Consider the following 26,191-nt stretch of genomic DNA (forward strand, 5'->3'; position numbering starts at 1 on the left):
GTTACCCGTTAGGACGTCACCTGTCAGGACGTGACCTGTAAAAGTATCACCTGTAAGGACGCTGCCTATAATGATGTCACCTGTCGGAAGGACACCCATTAAGAGATCACCTGTGAGGATGTCACCTGTCGCAACATTAGCCATTAAGACACCACCTGCTGAAACGTTGCCTATAAAGTTAAGATGTTGTTACCTGTCGGAATATTATCCATAAAGGCATCACCTGTAAAGACATTACCTATAAGGTAGGGTTGTACGGTATACCGGTACTAGTATAGTATCGCAGTACGAATGACTCAAAAACGGTACTATACTCTGTTTGAAAAGTATCGGTTCTCAACAGGCATGGCGGTGTGCCATCACATGGTGACATTGCTGGTTTTACCAGCAGAGGAGCATGTTCGGCAGCGCACACACACAGAGTACTTACAAGCAGACAGAAAAGGGAGACTGGACGCATTTTGGCCTAAAAACTGCAGTCGGCAGTGTTTTAGCTACTTCTAAATCACTAATCCTCGCCTCCATGGCGACAAATAAAGTATGTTTCTTACAAGTAACATTATCACTGGAGGAGGAGGAATAGCTAAACACGCTTCACTACACACCGTAGGAGGATACAATAGCTCACCGCCGTCACAATGTAAACAAACGCCATGGGTGGATCCACACCTGACATCCACTGTAATGATACCAAGTGTCCCTGGACACATGAGGACTTTGAATATGATCCTGTAACTACTTGGTATCGGATCGATACCTACAAACGATGATACCAATGATACCAAGTGTCCCTGGACACATGAGGACTTTGAATATGATCCTGTAACTACTTGGTATCGGATTGATACCTAAAAACGATTATACCAATGATACCAAGTGTCCCTGGACACATGAGGACTTTGAATATGATCCTGTAACTACTTGGTATCGGATCGATACCTACAAACGATGATACCAATGATACCAAGTGTCCCTGGACACATGAGGACTTTGAATATGATCCTGTAACTACTTGGTATCGGATCGATACCTAAAACTGCAGTCGGCAGTGTTTTAGCTACTTCTAAATCACTAATCCTCGCCTCCATGGCGACAAATAAAGTGAGTTTCTTACAAGTACCATTATCACTGGAGGAGGAGGAATAGCTAAACATGCTTCACTACACACCGTAGGAGGATACAATAGCTCACCGCCGTCACAATGTAAACAAACGCCATGAGTGGATCCACACCTGACATCCACTGTAATGATACCAAGTACAATAGCGTATCTAGTCGATACTAATATGATTACATCGATATTTTTAGCGTCACCAAATTTTTTTAAATTTACATTATGTTTATAAAGTCAGTAAATATGTCCCTGGACACATGAGGACTTTGAATATGATCCTGTAACTACTTGGTATCGGATCGATACCTACAAACGATGATACCAATGATACCAAGTGTCCATGGACACATGAGGACTTTGAATATGATCCTGTAACTACTTGGTATCGGATCGATACCTAAAAACGATGATACCAATGATACCAAGTGTCCCTGGACACATGAGGATTTTGAATATGATCCTGTAACTACTTGGTATCGGATCGATACCTAAAAACTGCAGTCGGCAGTGTTTTAGCTACTTCTAAATCACTAATCCTGGCCTCCGTGGCGACAAATAAAGTAGGTTTCTTACAAGTAGCATTATCACTGGAGGAGGAGGAATAGCTAAACATGCTTCACTACACACCGTAGGAGGATACAATAGCTCACCGCCGTCACAATGTAAACAAACGCCATGGGTGGATCCACACCTGACATCCACTGTAATGATACCAAGTACAATAGCGTATCTAGTCGATGCTAATATGATTACATCGATATTTTTAGCGTCACCAAATTTTTTTAAATTTACATTATGTTTATAAAGTCAGTAAATATGTCCCTGGACACATGAGGACTTTGAATATGATCCTGTAACTACTTGGTATCGGATCCATACCTAAATGTGTGGTATCATCCAAAACTAATGTCAAGTATCAAAGAAGAGACGAATAAGTGATTATTACATTTTAACAGAAGTGTAGATAGAAAATAAAAGCAGATATTAACAGTAAATGAACAAGTGGATTAATAATCCATTTTTTACAGTTTGTCCCTCATAATGTGTATAAATGACACAATATGTTACTGCATACGTCAGCAGACTAATTAGGAGTCTTTGTTTGTTTACTTACTACTAAAAGACAAGTTGTCACTATTTTATTTAAGGACTAAATGACAATAATAAACATATGTTTCATGTACACTAACATTTGTTGCTCAAATAAAGACAATAATGAAATTTTTTGTAGAAAAGTATCAAAGTATGGAACTAGATTTTGGTATGGGGACAACACTGCTATAAGGACTTGATCTGTGGGAATATTATTGGTAAAAACATCACCTGCTAGGACGTTGCTTATAAGGACGTCACCTGTGGGAATGTTACCTGTACAGACATTGTGTACTACCATGTCCCTCATCAATACCTGCTGGTTGCTGATGTCGAGGAGGCTGTGAAGGCAGCGTGGCCTGGCAGTGAACTCACCACGCCGGGGAGGCGTCCGCACTTATTCACTTCATTAAGACGTCTTTGCACCTAAGATGTCTGCTCATTATTATTTTGCTGGAGATCACAGAGACATCTTTAAAGTGTGAAGGTCAGTCCTCGGGGGGGAGGGGGGGAGGGAGGGATATCTTGGCGAGAAAACACACAACCCTTGTTTTTAATTGGTCGTCATTAGCTTCCACTAACGTACGTCGTCCCTCAGAACCGCTGTAGAAGGCGGTACTACACTGTAAAAAAAAAACGGTCATCTACTGGCAGCTACGGCCGCCAAACGAAAAGCATTAAATTAAAGTAAACATTGTAAACCAAATAATGACCAAAAACATTATATTTACAGAAATTTTCATGAAACGTTTTGCGGAAAAATATCGTAATTTTACAGATTTTTACTCAATTATTAAGATCAACCACCTTTAATAAAGTGACGATGCAAACAGTTCTGCAGAAAAACACCTTTATTCTACAGAGTTTTTCCAAATTATTACGATCAAACACCTTTAATGAGGTGACAATGCTGGCAGTTCCACAGAAAAATACTAGGGATGTCCGATAATGGCTTTTTGCCGATATCCGATATTCCGATATTGTCCAACTCTTTAATTACCCATACCGATATCAACCGATATATGCAGTCGTGGAATTAACACATTATTATGCCTAATTTGGACAACCAGGTATGATGAAGATAAGGTACTTTTTAAAAAAATGAATAAAATAAGATAAATAAATTAAAAACATTTTCTTGAATAAAAAAGAAAGTAAAACAATATAAAAACAGTTATATAGAAACTAGTAATGAATGAAAATGAGTAACATTAAGTGTTAAAGGTTAGTACTATTAGTGGAGCAGCAGCACGCACAATCATGTGTGCTTACGGACTGTATCCCTTGCAGACTGTATTGATATATATTGATATATAATGTAGGAAGCAGAATATTAATAACAGAAAGAAACAACCCTTTTGTGTGAATGGGGGAGGGAGGTTTTTTGGGGGTTGGTGCACTAATTGTAAGTGTATCTTGTGTTTTTTATGTTGATTTAATAAAACAATAAAAATAAAAAAATAAAAAATAAATGATACCGATAATAAAAAACCGATACCGATAATTTCCGATATTACATTTTAACGCATATATCGACATCTCTAAAAAATACAATTTTTTTACAGATTTTTTCTGAATTGTTAAGATCAACCACCTTTAATAAAGTGACGATGCAGACAGTTCTGCAGAAAAATACCTTTATTCTACATCATGGGTGTCAAACTCTGTGTCATTTTTTATGTTGATTTAATTTAAAAAAAAAACCAAAAAAAAAAAACCCGATACTTATAATAAAAAAAACGATACCGATAATTTTCGATATTACATTTTAAAGCATATATCGGCCTGCCGATATTATCGGACACCTCTAAAAAATACCATTATTTTACAGATTTTTTCTGAATTGTTCAGATCAACCACCTTTAATAAAGTGACGATGCAGACAGTTCTGCAGAAAAATACCTTTATTCTACATCATGGGTGTCAAACTCTGTGTCATTTCACTTGGCCCTTGAGGCGATATCAAATGAACACTTCTGCACGCACACACATTAGAATGCAACGCATACTTCATCAACAGCGATACAGGTTACACTGAGGGTAGCCGAATAAAGAACTTTAACACTGTTAGAAATATACGCCACACTGTGAATCCACACCAAACCAGAACCCTTTGCAGCATTAACTCTTCCGGGACGCTACAAGGTGTGTGTGTGTGGGGAGGGGGGGGGGGTTTGGTGGTAGCGGGGGTGTATTTTGTAGCGTCCCGGAAGAGTTAGTGCTGCAAAGGATTCTGGGTATTTGTTCTGTTGTGTTACGGTGCGGATGTTCTCCCGAAATGTGTTTGTCATTCTTGTTTGGTGTGGATTCACAGTGTGGTGCATATTTCTAACAGTCTTAAAGTTGTTTATACCGGCACCCTCGGTGTAACCTGTATGGCTGTTGATGAAGTATGCGTCGCATTCGCTGGTGTGTGCGTATAGAAGCCGCACATATCTCGTAACTGGGTCTGAACGATGTTAGAATGGATGAAAAGCGGACGTGACAACAGCTGGTCGAGGACGTTAAAGGTTCATTTATTCAACGTTGGTTCGCGGCTTTGTTCAGTTTTACATTTTGGCCCACTCTGTGTTTGAGTTTGACACCCCTGTGTTAGATTGTTAGAATGGACATAGATTTTTATACAACAAGCTACATATTTAATGAAAGATAATTACTGTAATTTTACATGAATTTGAAAGTAATTTAAGGAAACAGAAAATGCTATGTATAATTAATTTGGTATTTTTCTGTAAAAAAAATAAAACTATACATCGTTTGTCATTACTGGCATATTACTTAAAATAACAGGCGGATTGTTTATTTACAGATAATGTCTTCAATTCTATAAAAAAAAAAGTTTTTAAATTACAGTAGAAATTTACAATAAATTAACCATTAAAATAGGATTTTTTTTTACAGTTTACTTTTATGACTAGACTTTTATTTTGGTGGAATCCGCTTGATGCTGCCATGCTTACTTTGCACTGAACAGGAAGCCACTGTGTACATGTTATAATGCTGCGTAATCACACAATAGTTATGTTGTGGTTTCACGCTGCTTAGTGATGATGAGGAACTTGACAAATAATGGGGCACAGTGCCAAATTGGTACAGAATCCGGTACTTTTTATTTATTTATTTTTTTTGCCACTGAATGAATCCCGATTTACGTCAAATCCAACATTGCCATTTTCCGTATTGGCCCGTGCCATCACTCCAGCAGCACTGAGAGCGGACTCGGCCAATCCACCCTCTCTGTGACGTTGCAACTTCCGAGGCCAACAAAGAAATTGACTCTGAAAAAAACAACTAAATAATCCAACGTAAGTTAAGTAAGATTCCACTTTTCCCGAAAATGTGCTAGCTTGATGCTAATACACATTGGATTTGCTATTGACGTGCTACTGATTAGCTTTCGCCATTTTACATGGCGATTTTAACGCCTCCAGATGAGTTACTGAAAACTACAACACGTTACAAGTACTTGTGTGTATATATATATATATATATATATATATATACATATATATATATATATATATATATATATATATATATATATATATATATATATATATATATATATATATATATATATATATATATATATATATATACACTAGCGTTCAAAAGTTTGGGGTCACATTGAAATGTCCTTATTTTTGAAGGAAAAGCACTGTACTTTTCAATGAAGATAACTTTAAACTAGTCTTAACTTGAAAGAAATACACTCTATACATTGCTAATGTGGTAAATGACTATTCTAGCTGCAAATGTCTGCTTTTTGGTGCAATATCTACATAGGTGTATAGAGGCCCATTTCCAGCAACTATCACTCCAGTGTTCTAATGGTACAATGTGTTTGCTCATTGGCTCAGAAGGCTAATTGATGATTAGAAAACCCTTGTGCAATCATGTTCACACATCTGAAAACACTTTAGCTCGTTACAGAAGCTACAAAACGGACCTACCTTTGAGCAGATTGAGTTTCTGGAGCATCACATTTGCGGGGTCAATTAAACGCTCAAAATGGCCAGAAAAAGAGAACTTTCATCTGAAACTCGACAGTCTATTCTTGTTCTTAGAAATGAAGGCTATTCCACTAAATTGTTTGGGTGACCCCAAACTTTTGAACGGTAGTATATACCTGTATATATATAATGTATACGTTAGGTCACAAAAAACCCAGAGGCTATATCATCCCTACAAGCCTGTTTCGCAGGTTTCCCTGCTCGACCCCCTGAAACAGGCTTGTAGGGATGATATAGCCTCTGTATTTTTTCTGACCTAACATATATTCCGCTCTACCCCAGTATTGAGCACCGTATAACGGATTAAACCACAGAAACCTCAATTATATACAGTATATATATATATATATATATATATATATATATATATATATATATATATATATATATATATATATATATATATATATATATATATATATATATATATATATATATATATGTGTGTGTGTGTGTATATATATATATATATATATACACATATATACACACATATATATGTATGTATGTATATATATATATATATATATATATATATATATACACACACACAGGAGGGATTTTTCAAATTGACTGTGTCGCTTTTAAAAGTGCTCCCCCTCTGGTCAACATATGAAATAACAAGTGTGTGTAAATATTTGAAGTGCTCCCCCTGTGGTTAACATATGAAATAACAAGTGTGTGTACAAATTAGAAATGCTCCCCCTCTGGTCAACATATGAAATAACAAGTGTGTGTAAAAATTTGAAAATTTGAAGTGCTCCCCCTCTGGCCAACATATGAAATAACAAGTGTGTGTAAACATTTGAAGTGCTCCCCCTCTGGCCAACATATGAAATAAGTGTGTGTAAAAATTTGAAGTGCTCCCCCTCTGGCCAACATATGAAATAACAAGTGTGTGTAAAAATTTGAAGTGCTCCCCCTGTGGTTAACATATGAAATAACAAGTGTGTGTACAAATTAGAAATGCTCCCCCTCTGGTCAACATATGAAATAACAAGTGTGTGTAAAAATTTGAAGTGCTCCCCCTGTGGTTAACATATGAAATAAGTGTGTGTACAAATTACAAATGCTCCCCCTCTGGTCAACATATGAAATAACAAGTGTGTGTAAAAATTTGAAAATTTGAAGTGCTCCTCCTCTGGCCAACATATGAAATAACAGGTGTGTGTAAAAATTTGAAGTGCTCCCCCTCTGGCCAACATATGAAATAAGTGTGTGTAAAAATTTGAAGTGCTCCCCCTCTGGCCAACATATGAAATAACAAGTGTGTGTAAAAATTTGAAGTGCTCCCCCTCTGGTCAACATATGAAATCAACAAGTGTGTGTAAGAAATTGAAATGCGCCCCCTTTGGCCACAATTATTTAAAAAAAAATAAATATATATATATATATAAAGACATACTGTAATAACTTGAAATAAATAATGAAGATTAAAAACCAATTAAAACAAAACATTCAAACAAATTAACTAAACGCTTACCTTTTTAATATTTGCATAGTATGTACATATTATTAATGTTGTAAATACACTTCTTTATATATCTAGAAAGGCTGGTCCTAAAGTGGGAGGCATTTTTCTCAGGTCTCAAGAAGGTAACAAATACAAGAATGTGTGTGTGTGATGTAGCAGTAAGAACAGTGTCTGCATCATCTTTCTGATGAACTTCTTCTCAGCCTAACCTTCCGTGAGTTTCCAGTCTCGGCCCCCTCAGTCCGTCTGGGAAAGTGGTGAATGTAACAGAACCTCTCGGGTCGAGTCAGGCTTGTCTGTCTCCGGCACGACACACACCGGACCCAAAGATCCTCCTCTGGGGGTTCCTTGGCTGGGAGCGAGGCCCGGCTGCCAGAGCCCTGACATCATTAAAAGATGTCGTTGATCTCAGCCAGACTCCCCATTCTGTTGGGCCAAAGCACACAAACGACATTTTAATGGGCCTCACGAGGCCCGGGCGACTCGTTTGCTGTCCACCCGACAACAATTAAAGACTGATAGCGTTGCCCTGCAGTACCTGGTTGTTCCTGGAGAGGGAGCAGTGAGTCATCGCAGTATGAAATGCTAATAAAGTACGTTTTGAATTAGCTTATTGAAACCAAACTTTGAATAAACCGCCACAATAATCTTAAATGTGAGTATTCTGGACTGTGCAAAGTAGTGCAGAATTTTTTTACAGTACTTTTTTTGTCCACAAGAGGCAACAGTGTGTTGTTTCATCACTTTAGGCCGCGTACAAGTTACATTTCATTTGTCTTAAACTGACGGAGTGAAGGCAAATATGTGTGTGTGTGTATATATATATATATAAAAATATATATATATATTAGGACTGCAACTAACTAATTTGATAATCGATTAATCTGTCGATTATTTCTTTGATTAATCGATTAATAATCGGATAAAAGAGACAGACTACATTTTTATCCTTTCCAGTATTTTATTGAAAAAAAAACAGCATACTGGCACCATACTTATTTTGATTATTGTTTCTCAGCTGTTTGTACATGTTGCAGTTTATAAATAAAGGTTTATAAAAAAAAATTAAAAAATAAAAAATTATTGAAAAAAAAAAGATAGATCCAACGAATCGATGACTAAATTAATCGCCAACTATTTTTATAATCGATTTAATCAATTAGTTGTTGCAGCCCTAATATATATATATATATATATATATATATATATATATATATATATATATATATATATATATATATATATATATATATATATATATATATATAATGTGTGTATATATATATACATATATATGTATATATGTGTGTATATACAATATATGTATATATATATATATATATGTGTGTATATATATATGTGTATATATGTGTGTATATATGTATATACATATATATATATATATATATATATATGTATATATATATGTGTATATACATGTGTATATATGTGTGTATATATGTATATACATATATATATATATATATATATATATATATATATATATGAATGCATGTATATATGTATTGTGTAATGTAGTGTATATATATGTGTACATATGTATTTATAAATGTGTATATGAGTATATATGTATGTGTATATTTGTATAGTTTTTTATGTATATATGTATGTACTGTATATACTGTATATATGTATATGTGTGTATATATATATACACATATAATATATACAGTATATATGTATATATGAGTATATATATATGTATGTATATCTGTATATATAGTTTTTTATGTATATACTGTATGTGTATATATATGTATATGTGTGTATATGTATATATATATACATATATACATGTATATATATATATATATATATATATATGTATATGTATACATGTATATATGTGTATATACATATGCACGTATATATGTATACTGATGTTGGTGGAGAAGGCCTGGCTCTCAGTCTCCGTTCTAATTCATCCCAACGGTGTTCTATCGGGTTCAGGTCAGGACTCTGTGCAGGCCAGTCAAGTTCATCCACACCAGACTCTGTCATCCATGTCTTTATGGACTTTGCTTTGTGCACTGGTGCACAGTCATTTTGGAAGAGGAAGGGCCCATTCAAAGTTCCTTTTACTGGGACTCCTGAAAAGCAACCCCACACCATAATTCCTCCTCCACCAAACTTCACACTCGGCACAATGCAGTCCGAAATGTAGCGTTCTCCTGGCGACCTCCGAACCCAGACTGGTCCATCAGATTGCCAGATTGAAAAGCGTCTCCACTGCTCTGTGACTGTGTGTCACTTTTTAAAGTGCTCCCCCCACTGGTCAACATATGTAATAACAAGTGTGTGTAAGAAATTGGAATGCGCCCCCTTTGGCCAAAATTAATAATACATGTATAATGAGACATACTGTAATAACTTGAAGTAAATAATGAAGATTAAAAACCAATTACAAAAATAAATAAATAAAAGTAACTAAAAGCTTACCTTTTTTATATGTGCATAGTATGTATATATTATTAATGGTGTAAATACACTTCTTTATATATCTAGAAAGGCTGGTCCTAAAGAGGGAGGCATTTTACTCAGGTCTCAAGAAGGTAACAAATACAGTGTGTGTGTGTGTGTGTGTGTGTGTGTGACTCCAGAGTTCAGCAGGAGTTCACCAGCAGCCGAGGATGTTTAAGACAGTTTAGCTTTAAAGGCTCTTATCTTTTTTTTTGTGGCTTTTAAGACATTAAAACCTCGCCGATGGCGTGCAGGCGAGGTTGACCGCCTCTACTTTGTCGGGGAGGGAGTGATAAGATGGCGAGGAAATGTCACGTGAGTGAGTTGTGTACCAAATAGTGCCCCCCGTCGCTTTGACATATGATTTTGTCTTTGTCGGAGGTGGACAATCCACCTTTGACACACCATGTTATTAATGCACTCATCGTTATTAACACCGTGACACACCATGTTATTAATGCACTCATCGTTATTAACACCGTGACACACCATGTTATTAATGCACTCATCGTTATTAACACCGTGACACACCATGTTATTAATGCACTCATCGTTATTAACACCGTGACACACCATGTTATTAATGCACTCGTCGTTATTAACACCGTGACACACCATGTTATTAATGCACTCGTCGTTATTAACACCGTGACACACCATGTTATTAATGCACTCGTCATTATTAACACCGTGACACACCATGTTATTAATGCACTCATCGTTATTAACACCGTGACACACCATGTTATTAATGCACTCATCGTTATTAACACCGTGACACACCATGTTATTAATGCACTCATCGTTATTAACACCGTGACACACCATGTTATTAATGCACTCGTCATTATTAACACCGTGACACACCATGTTATTAATGCACTCATCGTTATTAACACCGTGACACACCATGTTATTAATGCACTCATCGTTATTAACACCGTGACACACCATGTTATTAATGCACTCATCGTTATTAACACCGTGACACACCATTTTATTAATGCACTCATCGTTATTAACACCGTGACACACCATGTTATTAATGCACTCATCGTTATTAACACCGTGACACACCATGTTATTAATGCACTCGTCGTTATTAACACCGTGACACACCATGTTATTAATGCACTCATCATTATTAACACCGTGACACACCATGTTATTAATGCACTCGTCGTTATTAACACCGTGACACACCATGTTATTAATGCACTCATCGTTATTAACACCGTGACACACCATGTTATTAATGCACTCATCATTATTAACATGTGATCATGATTCATGATTCAAAAGTTGGTATTTTCTCTTGTAGTTTTTTAAGATGTCAACCATCTTTTTTTGTAGTCCATATGTCATAATATTTTACGACTCCTACAGGAAGAAGTTGGTATATTCTCTTGTAGTTTTTTTAATCTGTCCGCCATCTTTTTTTGTAGTCCATATGTCATAATGATGTACAACCCCTAAATTCCGAAGTGGGTATTTTCTCGTAGTTTTTTTAAAGATGTACGCTATCTTTTTTTGTAGTTCATATGTCATAATGATTTATGACCCCTACAGGAAGAAGTTGGTATTTTCTCCTGTAGTTTTTTAAGATGTCCGCCATCTTTTTTTGTAGTCCATGTCATAATGATGTATAACCCCTAAATTCCGAAGTGGGTATTTTCTCGTAGTTTTTTTTAAAGATGTACGCCATCTTTTTTTGTAGTTCATATGTCATAATGATTTATGACCCCTAAAGGCAGAAATTGGTATTTTCTGTTGTCATTTTTTAATCTGTCCACCATCTTTTTTTGTAGTCCAGACATCATAATGATGTACGACCCCTACAGGAAGAAGTGGGTATTTTCTCGTAGTTTTTTAAGATGTACGCCATCTTTTGTTGTAGTCCAGACATCATAATAATGTACGACCCCTACAGGAAGAAGTTGGTATTTTCTCTTGTAGTTTGTCCACCATCTTTTGTTGTAGTCCATATGTCATAATGATTTACAACCCCTACAGGAAGAAGTTGGTATTTTCTTGTAGTTTTTTATGCTGTCCGCCATCTTTTTTTGTAGTCCACACGTCATAATGATTTATGACCCCCACAGGAAGAAGTTGGCATTTTCTCTTGTAGTTTGTTTGCCATCTTTTTTTGTAGTCTAGATGTCATAATGATTTATGACCCCTACAGGAAGAAGTTGGTATTTTCTCCTGTAGAAGTTTAAGATGTCCGCCATCTTTTTTTGTAGTCCAGATGTTATAATGATTTGTGACCCCTACAGGAAGGAGTTGGTATTTTCTCGTAGTTTTCTATGTAGCCGAGCTAAATTTTATTTTATTTTATTTTAATTTTTGGTCATTTATTCACATCCTTTTCTTCCCCAAAAGTGTCCCTTATTGTAAATAGGTTCCACTCTATTATTTTCCGTTACATACCTTTTTGTTTCCCTGGGGGGTGATTTGGCGTCGCACGTGTGTGAGCAGCTTCAGTGAGCATGAGGCTCGGAGCTGGTAGGTCATGTTTATGTCTCTCTCCCTTTATTTGTTAACAACTTTTTGCTAGTCGCTCTTAAAGTATTCTTTAAGAATGCACACTGTCTTGTGACGTGCTGTTAAGCATGCGGGTTGAATTCCCGAACTTTTTGTTGGTTAAATTGTTGTAAAAACCGGACTTTTATATGTGAAATGATGTGTGGGTTAGCTTAATGCTAGCTGCGCTTATTACGGGGTTTCCTGGTCTCGTGACTTTGCGCAGGGGTCAAAAACTCTGCTGCGTGTCTGTGTGGACATCTTGTGACATTAATATGAGTATATATATTTATATATATATATAATACATCTTGTGTCATGTGGCATTAATATGACTGTGTATTATTTATTTCTTTATTCTGTAGTGGAGAGACATCCTGTTTACTGTGGACTGTGTGTGACGCCCTGTTCTTTTGTTTCTATCAAAAAAAGGTGAATAAATCCTCCACGACTCAACTCCTGTGTGTCCTTCACTACATAGACACAACTCCTGTGTGTGCTTCACTACATAGACACAACTCCTGTGTGTCCTTCACTACATAGACACAACTCCTGTGTGTCCTTCACTACATAGACACAACTCCTGTGTGTCCTTCACTACATAGACACAACTCCTGTGTGTCCTTCACTACATAGACACAACTCCTGTGTGTGCTTCACTACATAGACTCAACTCCTGTGTGTCCTTCACTACATAGACACAACTCCTGTGTGTCCTTCACTACATAGACACAACTCCTGTGTGTCCTTCACTACATAGACACAACTCCTGTGTGTCCTTCACTACATAGACTCAACTCCTGTGTGTCCTTCACTACATAGACTCAACTCCTGTGTGTCCTTCACTACATAGACACAACTCCTGTGTGTGCTTCACTACATAGACACAACTCCTGTGTGTCCTTCACTACATAGACACAACTCCTGTGTGTCCTTCACTACATAGACTCAACTCCTGTGTGTGCTTCACTACATAGACTCAACTCCTGTGTGTCCTTCACTACATAGACACAACTCCTGTGTGTGCTTCACTACATAGACACAACTCCTGTGTGTGCTTCACTACATAGACACAACTCCTGTGTGTCCTTCACTACATAGACACAACTCCTGTGTGTCCTTCACTACATAGACTCAACTCCTGTGTGTCCTTCACTACATAGACACAACTCCTGTGTGTGCTTCACTACATAGACACAACTCCTGTGTGTCCTTCACTACATAGACACAACTCCTGTGTGTGCTTCACTACATAGACACAACTCCTGTGTGTCCTTCACTACATAGACTCAACTCCTGTGTGTGCTTCACTACATAGACACAACTCCTGTGTGTCCTTCACTACATAGACACAACTCCTGTGTGTCCTTCACTACATAGACACAACTCCTGTGTGTGCTTCACTACATAGACACAACTCCTGTGTGTCCTTCACTACATAGACACAACTCCTGTGTGTCCTTCACTACATAGACACAACTCCTGTGTGTGCTTCACTACATAGACACAACTCCTGTGTGTCCTTCACTACATAGACTCAACTCCTGTGTGTCCTTCACTACATAGACACAACTCCTGTGTGTGCTTCACTACATAGACTCAACTCCTGTGTGTCCTTCACTACATAGACACAACTCCTGTGTGTCCTTCACTACATAGACACAACTCCTGTGTGTCCTTCACTACATAGACTCAACTCCTGTGTGTCCTTCACTACATAGACACAACTCCTGTGTGTGCTTCACTACATAGACACAACTCCTGTGTGTCCTTCACTACATAGACTCAACTCCTGTGTGTCCTTCACTACATAGACACAACTCCTGTGTGTGCTTCACTACATAGACACAACTCCTGTGTGTCCTTCACTACATAGACACAACGCAGAACAGTGACTGTTACATTTAATCTGTCCGCCATCTTTTTTTGTAGTCCATATGTCATAATGATTTACGACCCCTACAGGAAGAAGTTGGTATTTTCTCTTGTAGTTTGTCCGCCATCTTTTTTTGTAGTCCAGATGTCATAATGATTTATGACCCCTAAAGGCAGAAGTTGGTATTTTCTCTTGTAATTTTTTAATCTGTCCGCCATCTTTTTTTGTAGTTCAGTCGTCATGATTTACGACCCCTACAGGAAGAAGTTGGTATTTTCTCTTGTAGTTTTTTATGCTGTCCGCCATCTTTTTTTGTAGTCTATACTTCATAATGATTTACGACCCCTACAGGAAGAAGTTGGTATTTTCTCTTGTATTTTTTCCGCCATCTTTTTTTGTAGTCCAGATGTCATAATGGTTCATGACCCCTAAAGGCAGAAGTTGGTATTTTCTCTTGTAATTTTTTAATCTGTCCGCCATCTTTTTTTGTAGTTCAGACGTCATGATTTATGACCCCTACAGGAAGAAGTTGGTATTTTCTCTTGTAGTTTTTTATGCTGTCCGCCATCTTTTTTTGTAGTGTACACGTCATAATGATTTACGACCTCTACAGGAAGAAGTTGTTTTTTTCTCGTAGTTTTTTAGAATGTCCACCATCTTTTTTTGTAGTCCAGACGTCTTAATGATTTACGACCCCTACAGGAAGAAGTTGGTATTTTCTCTTGTAGTTTGTCCGCCATCCTTTTTTGTAGTCTGTCATCATGATTTACGACCCCTAAAGTCAAAAGTTGGGATTTTCTCTTGTAGTTTTTTAAGATGTCAACCATCTTTTTCTGTAGTCCAGATGTCATGATTTAGGACCCCTACAGGAAGAAGTTGGTATTTTCTCTTGTAGTTTTTTAAAGATGTCAACCATCTTTCTCTGTAGTCCATATGTCATAATGATTTATGACCCCTAAAGGCAGAAGTTGGTATTTTCTCTTGTAGTTTTTTAAAGATGTCTGCCATCTTTTTTTGTAGTCCATATGTCATAATGATTTATGACCCCTACAGGAAGAAGTTGGTATTTTCTCGTAGTTTTTTTGTGCTGTCCGCCATCTTTTTTTGTAATCCAGACTTCATAATGATTTACGACACCTAAATTCCGAAGTGGGTATTTTCTCGTAGTTTTTTAAAGATGTACGCCATCTTTTTTTGTAGTCCATACGTCATAATGATATACGACCCCTACAGGAAGAAGTTGGTATTTTCTCTTGTAGTTTTTTAATAGGTCCGCCATCTTTTTTTGTAGTCCATATGTCATAATGATTCATGACCCTTAAATTCCAAAGTGGGTATTTTCTCGTAGTTTTTTTAAGATGTACGCCATCTTTTTTTGTAGTCCAGACGTCATAATGATTTATGAACCCTGAAGGCAGAAGTTGGTATTTTCGCTTCTAGTTTTTTAATAGGTCCGCCATCTTTTTTTGTAGTCCATTTGTCATAATGATTCATGACCCTTAAATTCCGAAGTGGGTATTTTTTTCATAGTTTTTTTAAGATGTACGCCATCTTTTTTTGTAGTCCATATGTCATAATGATTTATGACCCCTACAGGAAGAAGTTGGTATTTTCTCGTAGTTTTTTTGTGCTGTCCGCCATCTTTTTTTGTAGTCCAGTCGTCATAATGATTTACGACACCTAAATTCCAAAGTGGGTATTTTCTCGTAGTTTTTTAAAGATGTACGCCATCTTTTTTTGTAGTCCATACGTCATAATGATATACGACCCCTACAGGAAGAAGTTGGTATTTTCTCTTGTAGTTTTTTAATAGGTCCGCCATCTTTTTTTGTAGTCCATATGTCATAATGATTTATGACCCTTAAATTCCGAAGTGGGTATTTTCTCGTAGTTTTTTAAGATGTACGCCATCTTTTTTTGCAGTCCAGTCGTCATAATGATTTATGACCCCTGAAGGCAGAAGTTGTTTTTTTCTCGTAGTTTTTATGCTGTCCGCCATCTTTTTTTGTGGTGTAGTCGTCATAATGATTCATGACCCTTAAAGGCCAAAGTTGGTATTTTCTCTTGTAGTTTTTTAATAGGTTCGCCATCTTTTTTGTAGTCCATATGTCATAATGATTCATGACCCTTAAATTCCGAAGTAGGTATTTTCTCGTAGTTTTTTTAAGATGTACGCCATCTTTTTTTGTAGTCCAGACATCATAGTGATTTATGACCCCTAAAGGCAGAAGTAGTTTTTTTCTCGTAGTTTTTATGCTGTCCGCCATCTTTTTTTGTAGTCCAGTCATAAAGATTTATGACCCCTAAAGGCAGAAGTTGTTTTTTTCTCGTAGTTTTTATGCTGTCCGCCATCTTTTTTTGTAGTCCAGTCGTCATAATGATTTATGACCCCTAAAGGCAGAAGTTGGTATTTTCTCTTGTAGTTTTTTAATAGGTCCGCCATCTTTTTTTGTAGTCCATATGTCATAATGATTAATGACCCTTAAATTACGAAGTGGGTATTTTTTTCATAGTTTTTTAAAGATGTACGCCATCTTTTTTTGTAGTCCAGACGTCATAATGATTTATGAACCCTGAAGGCAGAAGTTGGTATTTTCTCTTGTAGTTTTTTAATCTCTCCGCCATCTTTTTTTGTAGTCCAGATGTCATAATGATTTACGACCCCTACAGGAAGAAGTTGGTATTTTCTCGTAGTTTTTTAGAATGTACGCCATCTTTTTTTGTAGTCCAAACGTCATAATGATTTACGACCCCTACAGGAAGAAGTTGGTATTTTCTCTTAGTTTTTTAGAATGTACGCCATCTTTTTTCGTAGTCCAGACGTCATAATGATTTACGACCCCTACAGGAAGAAGTTGGTATTTTCTCGTAGTTTTTTAGAATGTACGGCATCTTTTTTTGTAGTCCAGACGTCATAATGATGTACGACCCCTAAAGGCAGAAGTTGGTATCTTCTCTTGTAGTTTTTTAATAATTTATGACCCCTAAATTCCGAAGTGGGTATCCTTTAATAGTTTTTTAAGCTGTCCGCCATCTTTTTTTGTAGAATGTGGTAAGACTCCCGGGTCCTAAAAGCGAGGTGCTAACAATACTGCCAGGTGTTTGTTGGGACATGCGTCATGGTCTCCCTGTCTCTCCCCAGAGGACCAGATCCCTCACGGCTTCCCCACCATCGACATGGGCCCCCAGCTGAAGGTGGTGGAGAGGACGCGCACGGCCACCATGCTGTGCGCCGCCAGCGGCAACCCCGACCCGGAGATCTTCTGGTTTAAGGACTTCCTGCCCGTGGACGTGGGCGGCAGCGACGGACGCATCAAGCAGCTGCGCTCAGGTAGGACCCCGACACGGGAGCGGGCGGGGAGGTGGAGATGAGGAGTGTGTGAGCAGCAGCTGTGTGGGAAGACAGCTGCACGCCAATGTCCAGGAAGCCAAACGTGGCCTTTGCCTCACCCTTTGGGAAACATCTGTCCGTGGAGGAATGAGATCACTGATATTACTCCTACTTTCAAAACCACTCCAGCTGGGATCAACAAGTCGTGATATCGGGAACTCGACAGTTTGTTCCAGCAGCCCGCCATCATGTCTGCTTCCAATAATTACACCCACCAGGTTGGATACGTCCGCCAATTGACAAGTCTGACCCGCTTTATGGAACAATAATAGCTTTCTTTTTTCCATTTGACACCTTTGGCCTTTTGCACAACCACGGGGAATGACGCCTCCCTACGCGGGTCTGCACTTCCCATGATTGGAAAAATGTCACGTGCGGATCCTCTGCCTGTGTTTGACCAGGAACCGCAAATATGTTTTTTTATGGCGATCCTACTGTAATATGTAATATTATAAATCTGACAGAAGAAATAGGCCAAAAACTAATTCGTACTGTAGACTCTCAGAAGGACATAACCAACACTAAATAAACCCCCCCCCCCAAAAAAAAAAAAATTAAAACAGGCTTCGCTACGCATCTTAAAATAAAATCTGGCGCTCTGCCAACTGTAGGATTTTTTTGTGTAAATTGAATAGTGTTTTTTTTTTTTTTTGAGCCAACCAAACACAATGAAGCTGTTAAAATGTGAGTGCGGTGTTAGCATGTAGCTAACATAGCTATGTTAGCTTCACTAGCGTTTGTCTCCTCCAATGTGTACTAATGTAGTCTGTCACGTACGGCAAGAAGACGTGTTAGCATGTGCTCACTACTAAAAAAAAAAATACAAATACAAAATAATAATAAAAAAACAGGCTTCGCTACGCATCTTAAAATAAAACCTGGAGCTCTGCCAACTGTAGGAGTTTTATTGTAAATGTATTAGTGTTTTTTATTAATTTTTTTCGAGCCAACCTAGCACGATAAATCTGTTAAAATGTGAGGGCGGTGTTAGCATGTAGCTCACGTAGCCATGTTAGCATCACTAGCGTTTGTCTCCTCCGTAGTGTTACTAATGTAGTCTGTCACGTACGGCAAGAAGACGTGTTAGCATGTGTTCACCACTAAAAAAAAATAAAAATAATAACAGGCTTCGCTTCGCATCTTAAAATAAAACCTGGAGCTCTGCCAACTGTAGGAGTTTTATTGTAAATGTATTAGTGTTTATTTTTTCGAGCCAACCTAGCACAATAAAGCTGTTAAAATGAAAGTGCGGTGTTAGCATGTAGCTCACATAGCAATGTTAGCATCACTAGCGTTTGTCTCCGCCGTAGCGTTACTAATGTAGTCTGTCACGTACGGCAAGAAGACGTGTTAGCATGTGCTCGCCACTTAAAAAAAAAAAAAAAAACAGGCTTCGCTACGCATCTTAAAATAAAATCTGGAGCTCTGCCAACTGTAGGATTTTTTTTGTAAATTGAATAGTGTTTTTTTTTTTTTTTTTTTTTTTTGAGCCAACCAAACACAATGAAGCTGTTAAAATGTGAGTGCGGTGTTAGCATGTAGCTCACAGTAGCTATGTTAGCTTCACTAGCGTTTGTCTCCTCCAATGTGTACTAATGTAGTCTGTCACGTACGGCAAGAAGACGTGTTAGCATGTGCTCACCACCAAAAAAAAAAAAAATTCCAAATAAAAAATAATAATAAAAAAACAGGCTTCGCTACGCATCTTAAAATAAAACCTGGAGCTCTGCCAACTGTAGGAGTTTTATTGTAAATGTATTAGTGTTTTTTAATTAATTTTTTCGAGCCAACCTAGCAGAATAAATCTGTTAAAATGTGAGTGCGGTGTTAGCATGTAGCTCACAGTAGCTATGTTAGCATCACTAGCGTTTGTCTCCTCCGTAGCGTTACTAATGTAGTCTGTCACATACGGCAAGAAGACGTGTTAGCATGTGTTCACCACTAAAAATAAAATAAAATAACAGGCTTCGCTACGCATCTTAAAATAAAACCTGGCGCTCTGCCAACTGTAGGAGTTTTATTGTAAATGTATTTGTGTTTATTTTTTCGAGTCAACCTAGCACAATAAAGCTGTTAAAATGAAAGTGCGATGTTAGCATGTAGCTCACGTAGCTATGCTAACATTGCTAGCGTTTGTCTCCTCCGTAGCGTTACTAATGTAGTCTGTCACGTACGGCAAGAAGACGTGTTAGCATGTGTTCACCACTAAAAAAACAAAAACTAAAAAAACAGGCTTCGCTACGCATCTTAAAATAAAATCTGGAGCTCTGCCAACTGTAGGATTTTTTTTTGTAAATTGAATAGTGTTTTTTTTTTTTTTTTTTTGAGCCAACCGAACACAATAAAGCTGTTAAAATGTGAGTGTGGTGTTAGCATGTAGCTAACGTAGCTATGTTAGCATCACTAGCGTTTGTCTCCTCCAATGTGTACTAATGTAGTCTGTCACGTACGGCAAGAAGACATGTTAGCATGTGCTCGCCACTTAAAAAAATAAAAATAAATAAGGCTTCACTACGCATCTTAAAGAAAATCTGGAGCTCTGCCAACTGTAGGAGTTTTATTGTAAATTTATTAGTTGTTTTTTTTGAGCCAACCTAACACAATAAAGCCGTTAAAATGTGAGTGCGGTGTTAGCATGTAGCTCACGTAGCTATGCTAGCGTTTGTCTCCTCCGTAGCGTTACTAATGTAGTCTGTCACGTACGGCAAGAAGACGTGTTAGCATGTGCTCGCCACTAAACTAAAAGAAAGAAAGTAGGCTTTGCTACACATCTTGTAAGTTTGTTCTTCCACAGCCAGGAGGCTAACTTGGCAGGCTGTCAAAATGTGAGCGTAACGTTAGCATGTAGCTCACGTAGCTATACTGGCCCAAAGTGGGACACAGAAATAAAGTAGAACATCGCTCGTTTTTTGCGCGTCATATTTCTTACAAAGGACCAGTAACCGCTCGGAACGGGTGGAGGGTCGGCAACAGAGTAAAGGCCCAACATTTTAATACATGTCAGTTACATGTCTCGTTAGCATTAAAGCAAAAACTGCCCTTTAAAAAAAAGATGTTGCTCTTTAGTCACAATCCAGATGTGAGACAAGAACATGCATCTTTTCTGTGCGTTCTAGGAAGTAAAAAACTGCTAGCACAAGGCGGCTAACAATGCAGGTAACCTATTCCTCCTGTAAGGCCCTCGAAAATATCAAAGTCGCGATTATTATTATTCCGATTTTAAATCGATTCCTAATTTTTTAAAATCTATTTTTTTTATATTGTTTTTTTTTCTAGGAATGAATTTTTTGTAACCTGTTTTGGAAAGTTTTTGTTATAATTACTGTACCAAAAAAATACAACGCGAAAATGGGTTTGAGTTGAGAATCACGTCGAATGGAGAATCAATTCTGAATCGAATTGTGGCCCCGAGAATCGGGATCGAATCGTGACCGCGCTCACTTGATTGCGGATTGATGGGATGGTTGTATCTTTCAGCAGTAGACTTGTGCTCCATGTTTAGCTGGTAAATTCAGCATAAACAGCTTTAATAAATCTTTATATTACTTTTAAAAAAAAACTGGTTTTGTTTAATATTTTTTAGATAGTAGCCTGTGAGCAAGGCACTATGTCAGTTCCCAGAAAGGTAGTTCCTCGGTGTTAGCACCTACAATAACGACGTCGCTGTTAGGGCTGTCAATCTTTGGGAACCACACGATTCGATTCGGTTCTTGGGGGGGTAACAATTCCATTCAATGTAAAACAATTTTCCAATTTGCCGTTTCAAAGTGTTTACCACACTCTTGTAGGAACTGACATGTATTACAATGTCGGGCCTTTACTCTGTTGCCTAAAAATAACAATAACAAAAAAAATATTGATTTTGGATCGTCACAATTCATTTGAAAGTCCCTTTTTCTATATGCAGCATTTTTGTTTATCCCTATTATCTGCGTCGTTAGTCGCTTCTTGCTAGCAGTTTTTTACTATTTAGAATGCACAGAAAATGGAAAGACTCGTTTGCTCTTGTCTCACATTTGCATTTAAAGCTACACACACACAAAACGGCGTGTCCTTGGTAGTTTTAAAGTGTTTACCACACTCTTGTAGGAACTGACATGTATTACAATGTCGGGCCTTTGCTCTGTTGCCGACCCTCCACCCGTTCCGAGCGGTTAGCGGTTCACGCGATTCGATTCGGTTCTTGGGGGTAAAAGAAAAGAAAACTGGTTTTGGTTCATCTTTTTTTACCCAAACATTTGATAAAGTCCAATACAAATACGGTATCCTAGACTTCTCTTTTCTAAACATTTTTGTTAATCCCTATTATCTACGTCGTTAGTCGCCTCTTGCTGGCAGTTTTTTACTATTTAGAACGCAGAGAAAATGGAAAGACTTGTTTGTCCTTGTCTCACATTTGCATTTAAAGCTACATACACACAAAACGGCGTGTCCCTAGTAGGCCTTTTTAAAGTGTTTACCACACTCTTGTAGGAACTGACATGTATTACAATGTCGGGCCTTTACTCTGTTGCCGACCCTCCACCCGTTCCACACGATTCGATTCGGTTCTTGCGGGTAACGATTCCATTCAATGTAAAACAATTTTCGAATAAAAATCAATACTTTTTTAATAACATTGGGTGCCGGTTAAATACGTTCCTCCATAAAATATATAAAAAGCTCTGATAAATGTTTACATTACTTAAAAGAAAACTGGTTTTGGTTAGTAATTGAATAAAGTCCAATACAAATAAGGTTTCCTAGACTTCTCTTTTCTAAAAGAAATGTGTACAGCAGATATGATCATCTACATCAACAATATGATTTGCCCGAGTGCCTATTAAAAAACAACAACAAAAAAATATTGATTTTGATCGTCACAATTCATTCGAAAGTCCACATTTTTATACCCTTAGTCACTATAGTTTGGTTAATATGCAGGTCACGGCATGTAAATGGAGCATTTTTGTTCTTTTACGTCGTTAGTCGACTCTTGCTAGCAGTTTTTTACTATTTAGAACGCAGAGAAAATGGAAAGACTTGTTTGTTCTTGTCTCACATTTACATTTAAAGCTACACGCACACAAAACGGCGTGTCCTTGGTAGTTTTAAAGTGTTTACCACACTCTTGTAGGAACTGACATGTATTACAATGTCGGGCCTTTGCTCTGTTGCCGACCCTCCACCCGTTCCACACGATTCGATTCGGTTCTTGCGGGTAACGATTCCATTCAATGTAAAACAATTTTCGAATAAAAATCAATACTTTTTTAATAACATTGGGTGCCGGTTAAATACGTTCCTCCATAAAATATATAAAAAGCTCTGATAAATGTTTACATTACTTAAAAGAAAACTGGTTTTGGTTAATAATTGAATAAAGTCCAATACAAATAAGGTTTCCTAGACTTCTCTTTCCTAAAAGAAATGTGTACAGCAGATATGATCATCTACATCAACAATATGATTTGCCCGAGTGCCTATTAAAAAACAACAACAAAAAAATATTGATTTTGATCGTCACAATTCGTTCGAAAGTCCACATTTTTATACCCATAGTCACTATAGTTTGGTTAATATGCAGGTCACGGCATGTAAATGGAGCATTTTTGTTCTTTTACGTCGTTAGTCGCCTCTTGCTAGCAGTTTTTTACTATTTAGAACGCAGAGAAAATGGAAAGACTTGTTTGTTCTTGTCCCACATTTGCATTTAAAGCTACATACACACAAAACGGCGTGTCCTTGGTAGTTTCAAAGTGTTTACCACACTCTTGTAGGAACTGACATGTATTACAATGTCGGGCCTTTGCTCTGTTGCCGACCCTCCACCCGTTCCGAGCGGTTAGCGGTCCACACGATTCGATTCGGTTCTTGCGGGTAACGATTCCATTCAATGTAAAACAAGTTCCTCCATAAAATATATAAAAAGCTCTGATAAATGTTTACATTACTTAAAAGAAAACTGGTTTTGGTTAGTAATTGAATAAAGTCCAATACAAATAAGGTTTCCTAGACTTCTCTTTTCTAAAAGAAATGTGTACAGCAGATATGATCATCTACATCAGGGGTCACCAACGCGGTGCCCGCGGGCACCAGGTAGCCCGTAAGGACCAGATGAGTAGCCCGCTGGCCTGTTCTAAAAATAGCTCAAATAGCAGCACTTACCAGTGAGCTGCCTCTATTTTTTAAATTGTATTTATTTACTAGCAAGCTGGTCTCGCTTTGCCCGACATTTTTAATTGTAAGAGAGACAAAACTCAAATAGAATTTGAAAATCCAAGAAAATATTTTAAAGACTTGGACTTCACTTGTTTAAATAAATTCATTAATTTTTTTACTTTGTTTCTTAAAACTTTCAGAAAGACAATTTTAGAGAAAAAGTACAACCTTAAAAATGATTTTAGGATTTTTAAACACATATACCTTTTTACCTTTTAAATTCCTTCCTCTTCTTTCCTGACAATTTAAATCAATGTTCAAGTAAATTTATTTTTTTTATTGTAAAGAATAATAAATAAATGTTAATTTAATTCTTCATTTTAGCTTCTGTTTTTTCGACGAAGAATATTTGTGAAATATTTCTTCAAACTTATGATTAAAATTCAAAAAAATTATTCTGGCAAATCTAGAAAATCTGTTGAATCAAATTTAAATCTTATTTCAAAGTCTTTTGAATTTCTTTTAAAATTTTTGTTCTGGAAAATCTAGAAGAAATAATGATTTGTCTTTGTTAGAAATATAGCTTGGTCCAATTTGTTATATATTCTAACAAAGTGTAGATTGGATTTTAACCTATTTAAAACATGTCATCAAAATTCTAAAATGAATCTTAATCAGGAAAAATTACTAATGATGTTCCATAAATAATTTTTTTTAATTTTTTCAAAAAGATTCGAATTAGCTAGTTTTTCTCTTCTTTTTTTTGGTAGAATTTTGAATTTTAAAGACTCGAAATTGAAGATAAACTATGTTTCAAAATTTAATTGTCATTTGTTTCGTTTTTTCTCCTCTTTTAAACTGTTCAATTAAGTGTAAATATCATAAATTATTAATTATAACATAGAGTTAAAGGTAAATTGAGCAAATTGGCTATTTCTGGCAATTTATTTAAGTGTGTATCAAACTGGTAGCCCTTCGCATTAATCAGTACCCAAGAAGTAGATCTTGGTTTCAAAAAGGTTGGTGACCCCTGATCTACATCAACAATATGATTTGCCCGAGTGCCTATTAAAAAACAACAACAAAATATTGATTTTGATCGTCACAATTCATTCGAAAGTCCACATTTTTATACCCATAGTCACTATAGTTTGGTTAATATGCAGGTCACGGCATGTAAATGGAGCATTTTTGTTCTTTTACGTCGTTAGTCGCCTCTTGCTAGCAGTTTTTTACTATTTAGAACGCAGAGAAAATGGAAAGACTTGTTTGTTCTTGTCCCACATTTACATTTAAAGCTACACACACACAAAACGCCGTGTCCTTGGTAGTTTTAAAGTGTTTACTACACTCTTGTAGGAACTGACATGTATTACAATGTCGGGCCTTTGCTCTGTTGCCGACCCTCCACCCGTTCCGAGCGGTTAGCGGACCTTTGTAAGAAATACGACGCGCAAAAAAATACCCCCAAGAACGTGGAAGGAACTTTCTCCAGCCCCGTCTTTTAGCTTATTAGGTAAAGTGCTATGATGTCAAGCAGTCTCCGGCGTGCGGCGTGAAGACGAACGTCGCCCTCTCCCCCCCCTCCCGCTGGATGAGCGGAGAAAGGAGGTGAAACCACCCGCCGAGATAATTCCATTTTCCACGTGTTTCCATTAGCGCTGCCTGAGAAGGACACAATGGACAGAAAGTTCCAGTGCGTGTCTGTGATGCTGCCTCCATTGTGAAAAGATAATAAAGTCCTATTATTTTTCCCAATGAAAGATCCGCCATGACATCAGAGGAACGCCATGGCAGGTCTTCGCGCTCCCTGAAAGCTGCTGATGTCCCCCCGTCCCACCTCCCGAGGGGGTCCCACACAGCTTCTAGGGCCCCTTTTTCCAAAATATCTCTTTTCGGTTTATTATCCAGATGCATGACATCTGCATAGTAACCATGAACTAGTCTTATCTTTGCTGTCTGCCGTTAGCGTGAGGTTAGCATGAGGCTAGCTAGGAAAAGTAGTGTTTTATATATACGACGCAATAGCGCCGGCGAGTTTATTGTAAACAACAACAGGTGTGTGGCATACCTCCATTTTTGTTCC

The 26,191-nt window shown here is 37.3% G+C and overlaps 1 protein-coding gene across 1 annotated transcript in view; it reads left to right on the top strand.

Moving 5' to 3' along the window:
* The window catches only part of ptprfa (protein tyrosine phosphatase receptor type Fa), a 195,216-nt gene that overhangs the window by 33,698 nt on the left and 135,327 nt on the right, over window positions 1–26,191 (top strand). The window contains 1 exon segment of the mRNA XM_062038655.1: window positions 17,716–17,904. Within this exon segment, the coding sequence (XP_061894639.1) occupies window positions 17,716–17,904 (189 nt within the window).

Source organism: Entelurus aequoreus, linkage group LG27, assembly GCF_033978785.1.
Source record: "Entelurus aequoreus isolate RoL-2023_Sb linkage group LG27, RoL_Eaeq_v1.1, whole genome shotgun sequence".
In the NCBI taxonomy this organism is placed as follows: domain Eukaryota; kingdom Metazoa; phylum Chordata; class Actinopteri; order Syngnathiformes; family Syngnathidae; genus Entelurus; species Entelurus aequoreus.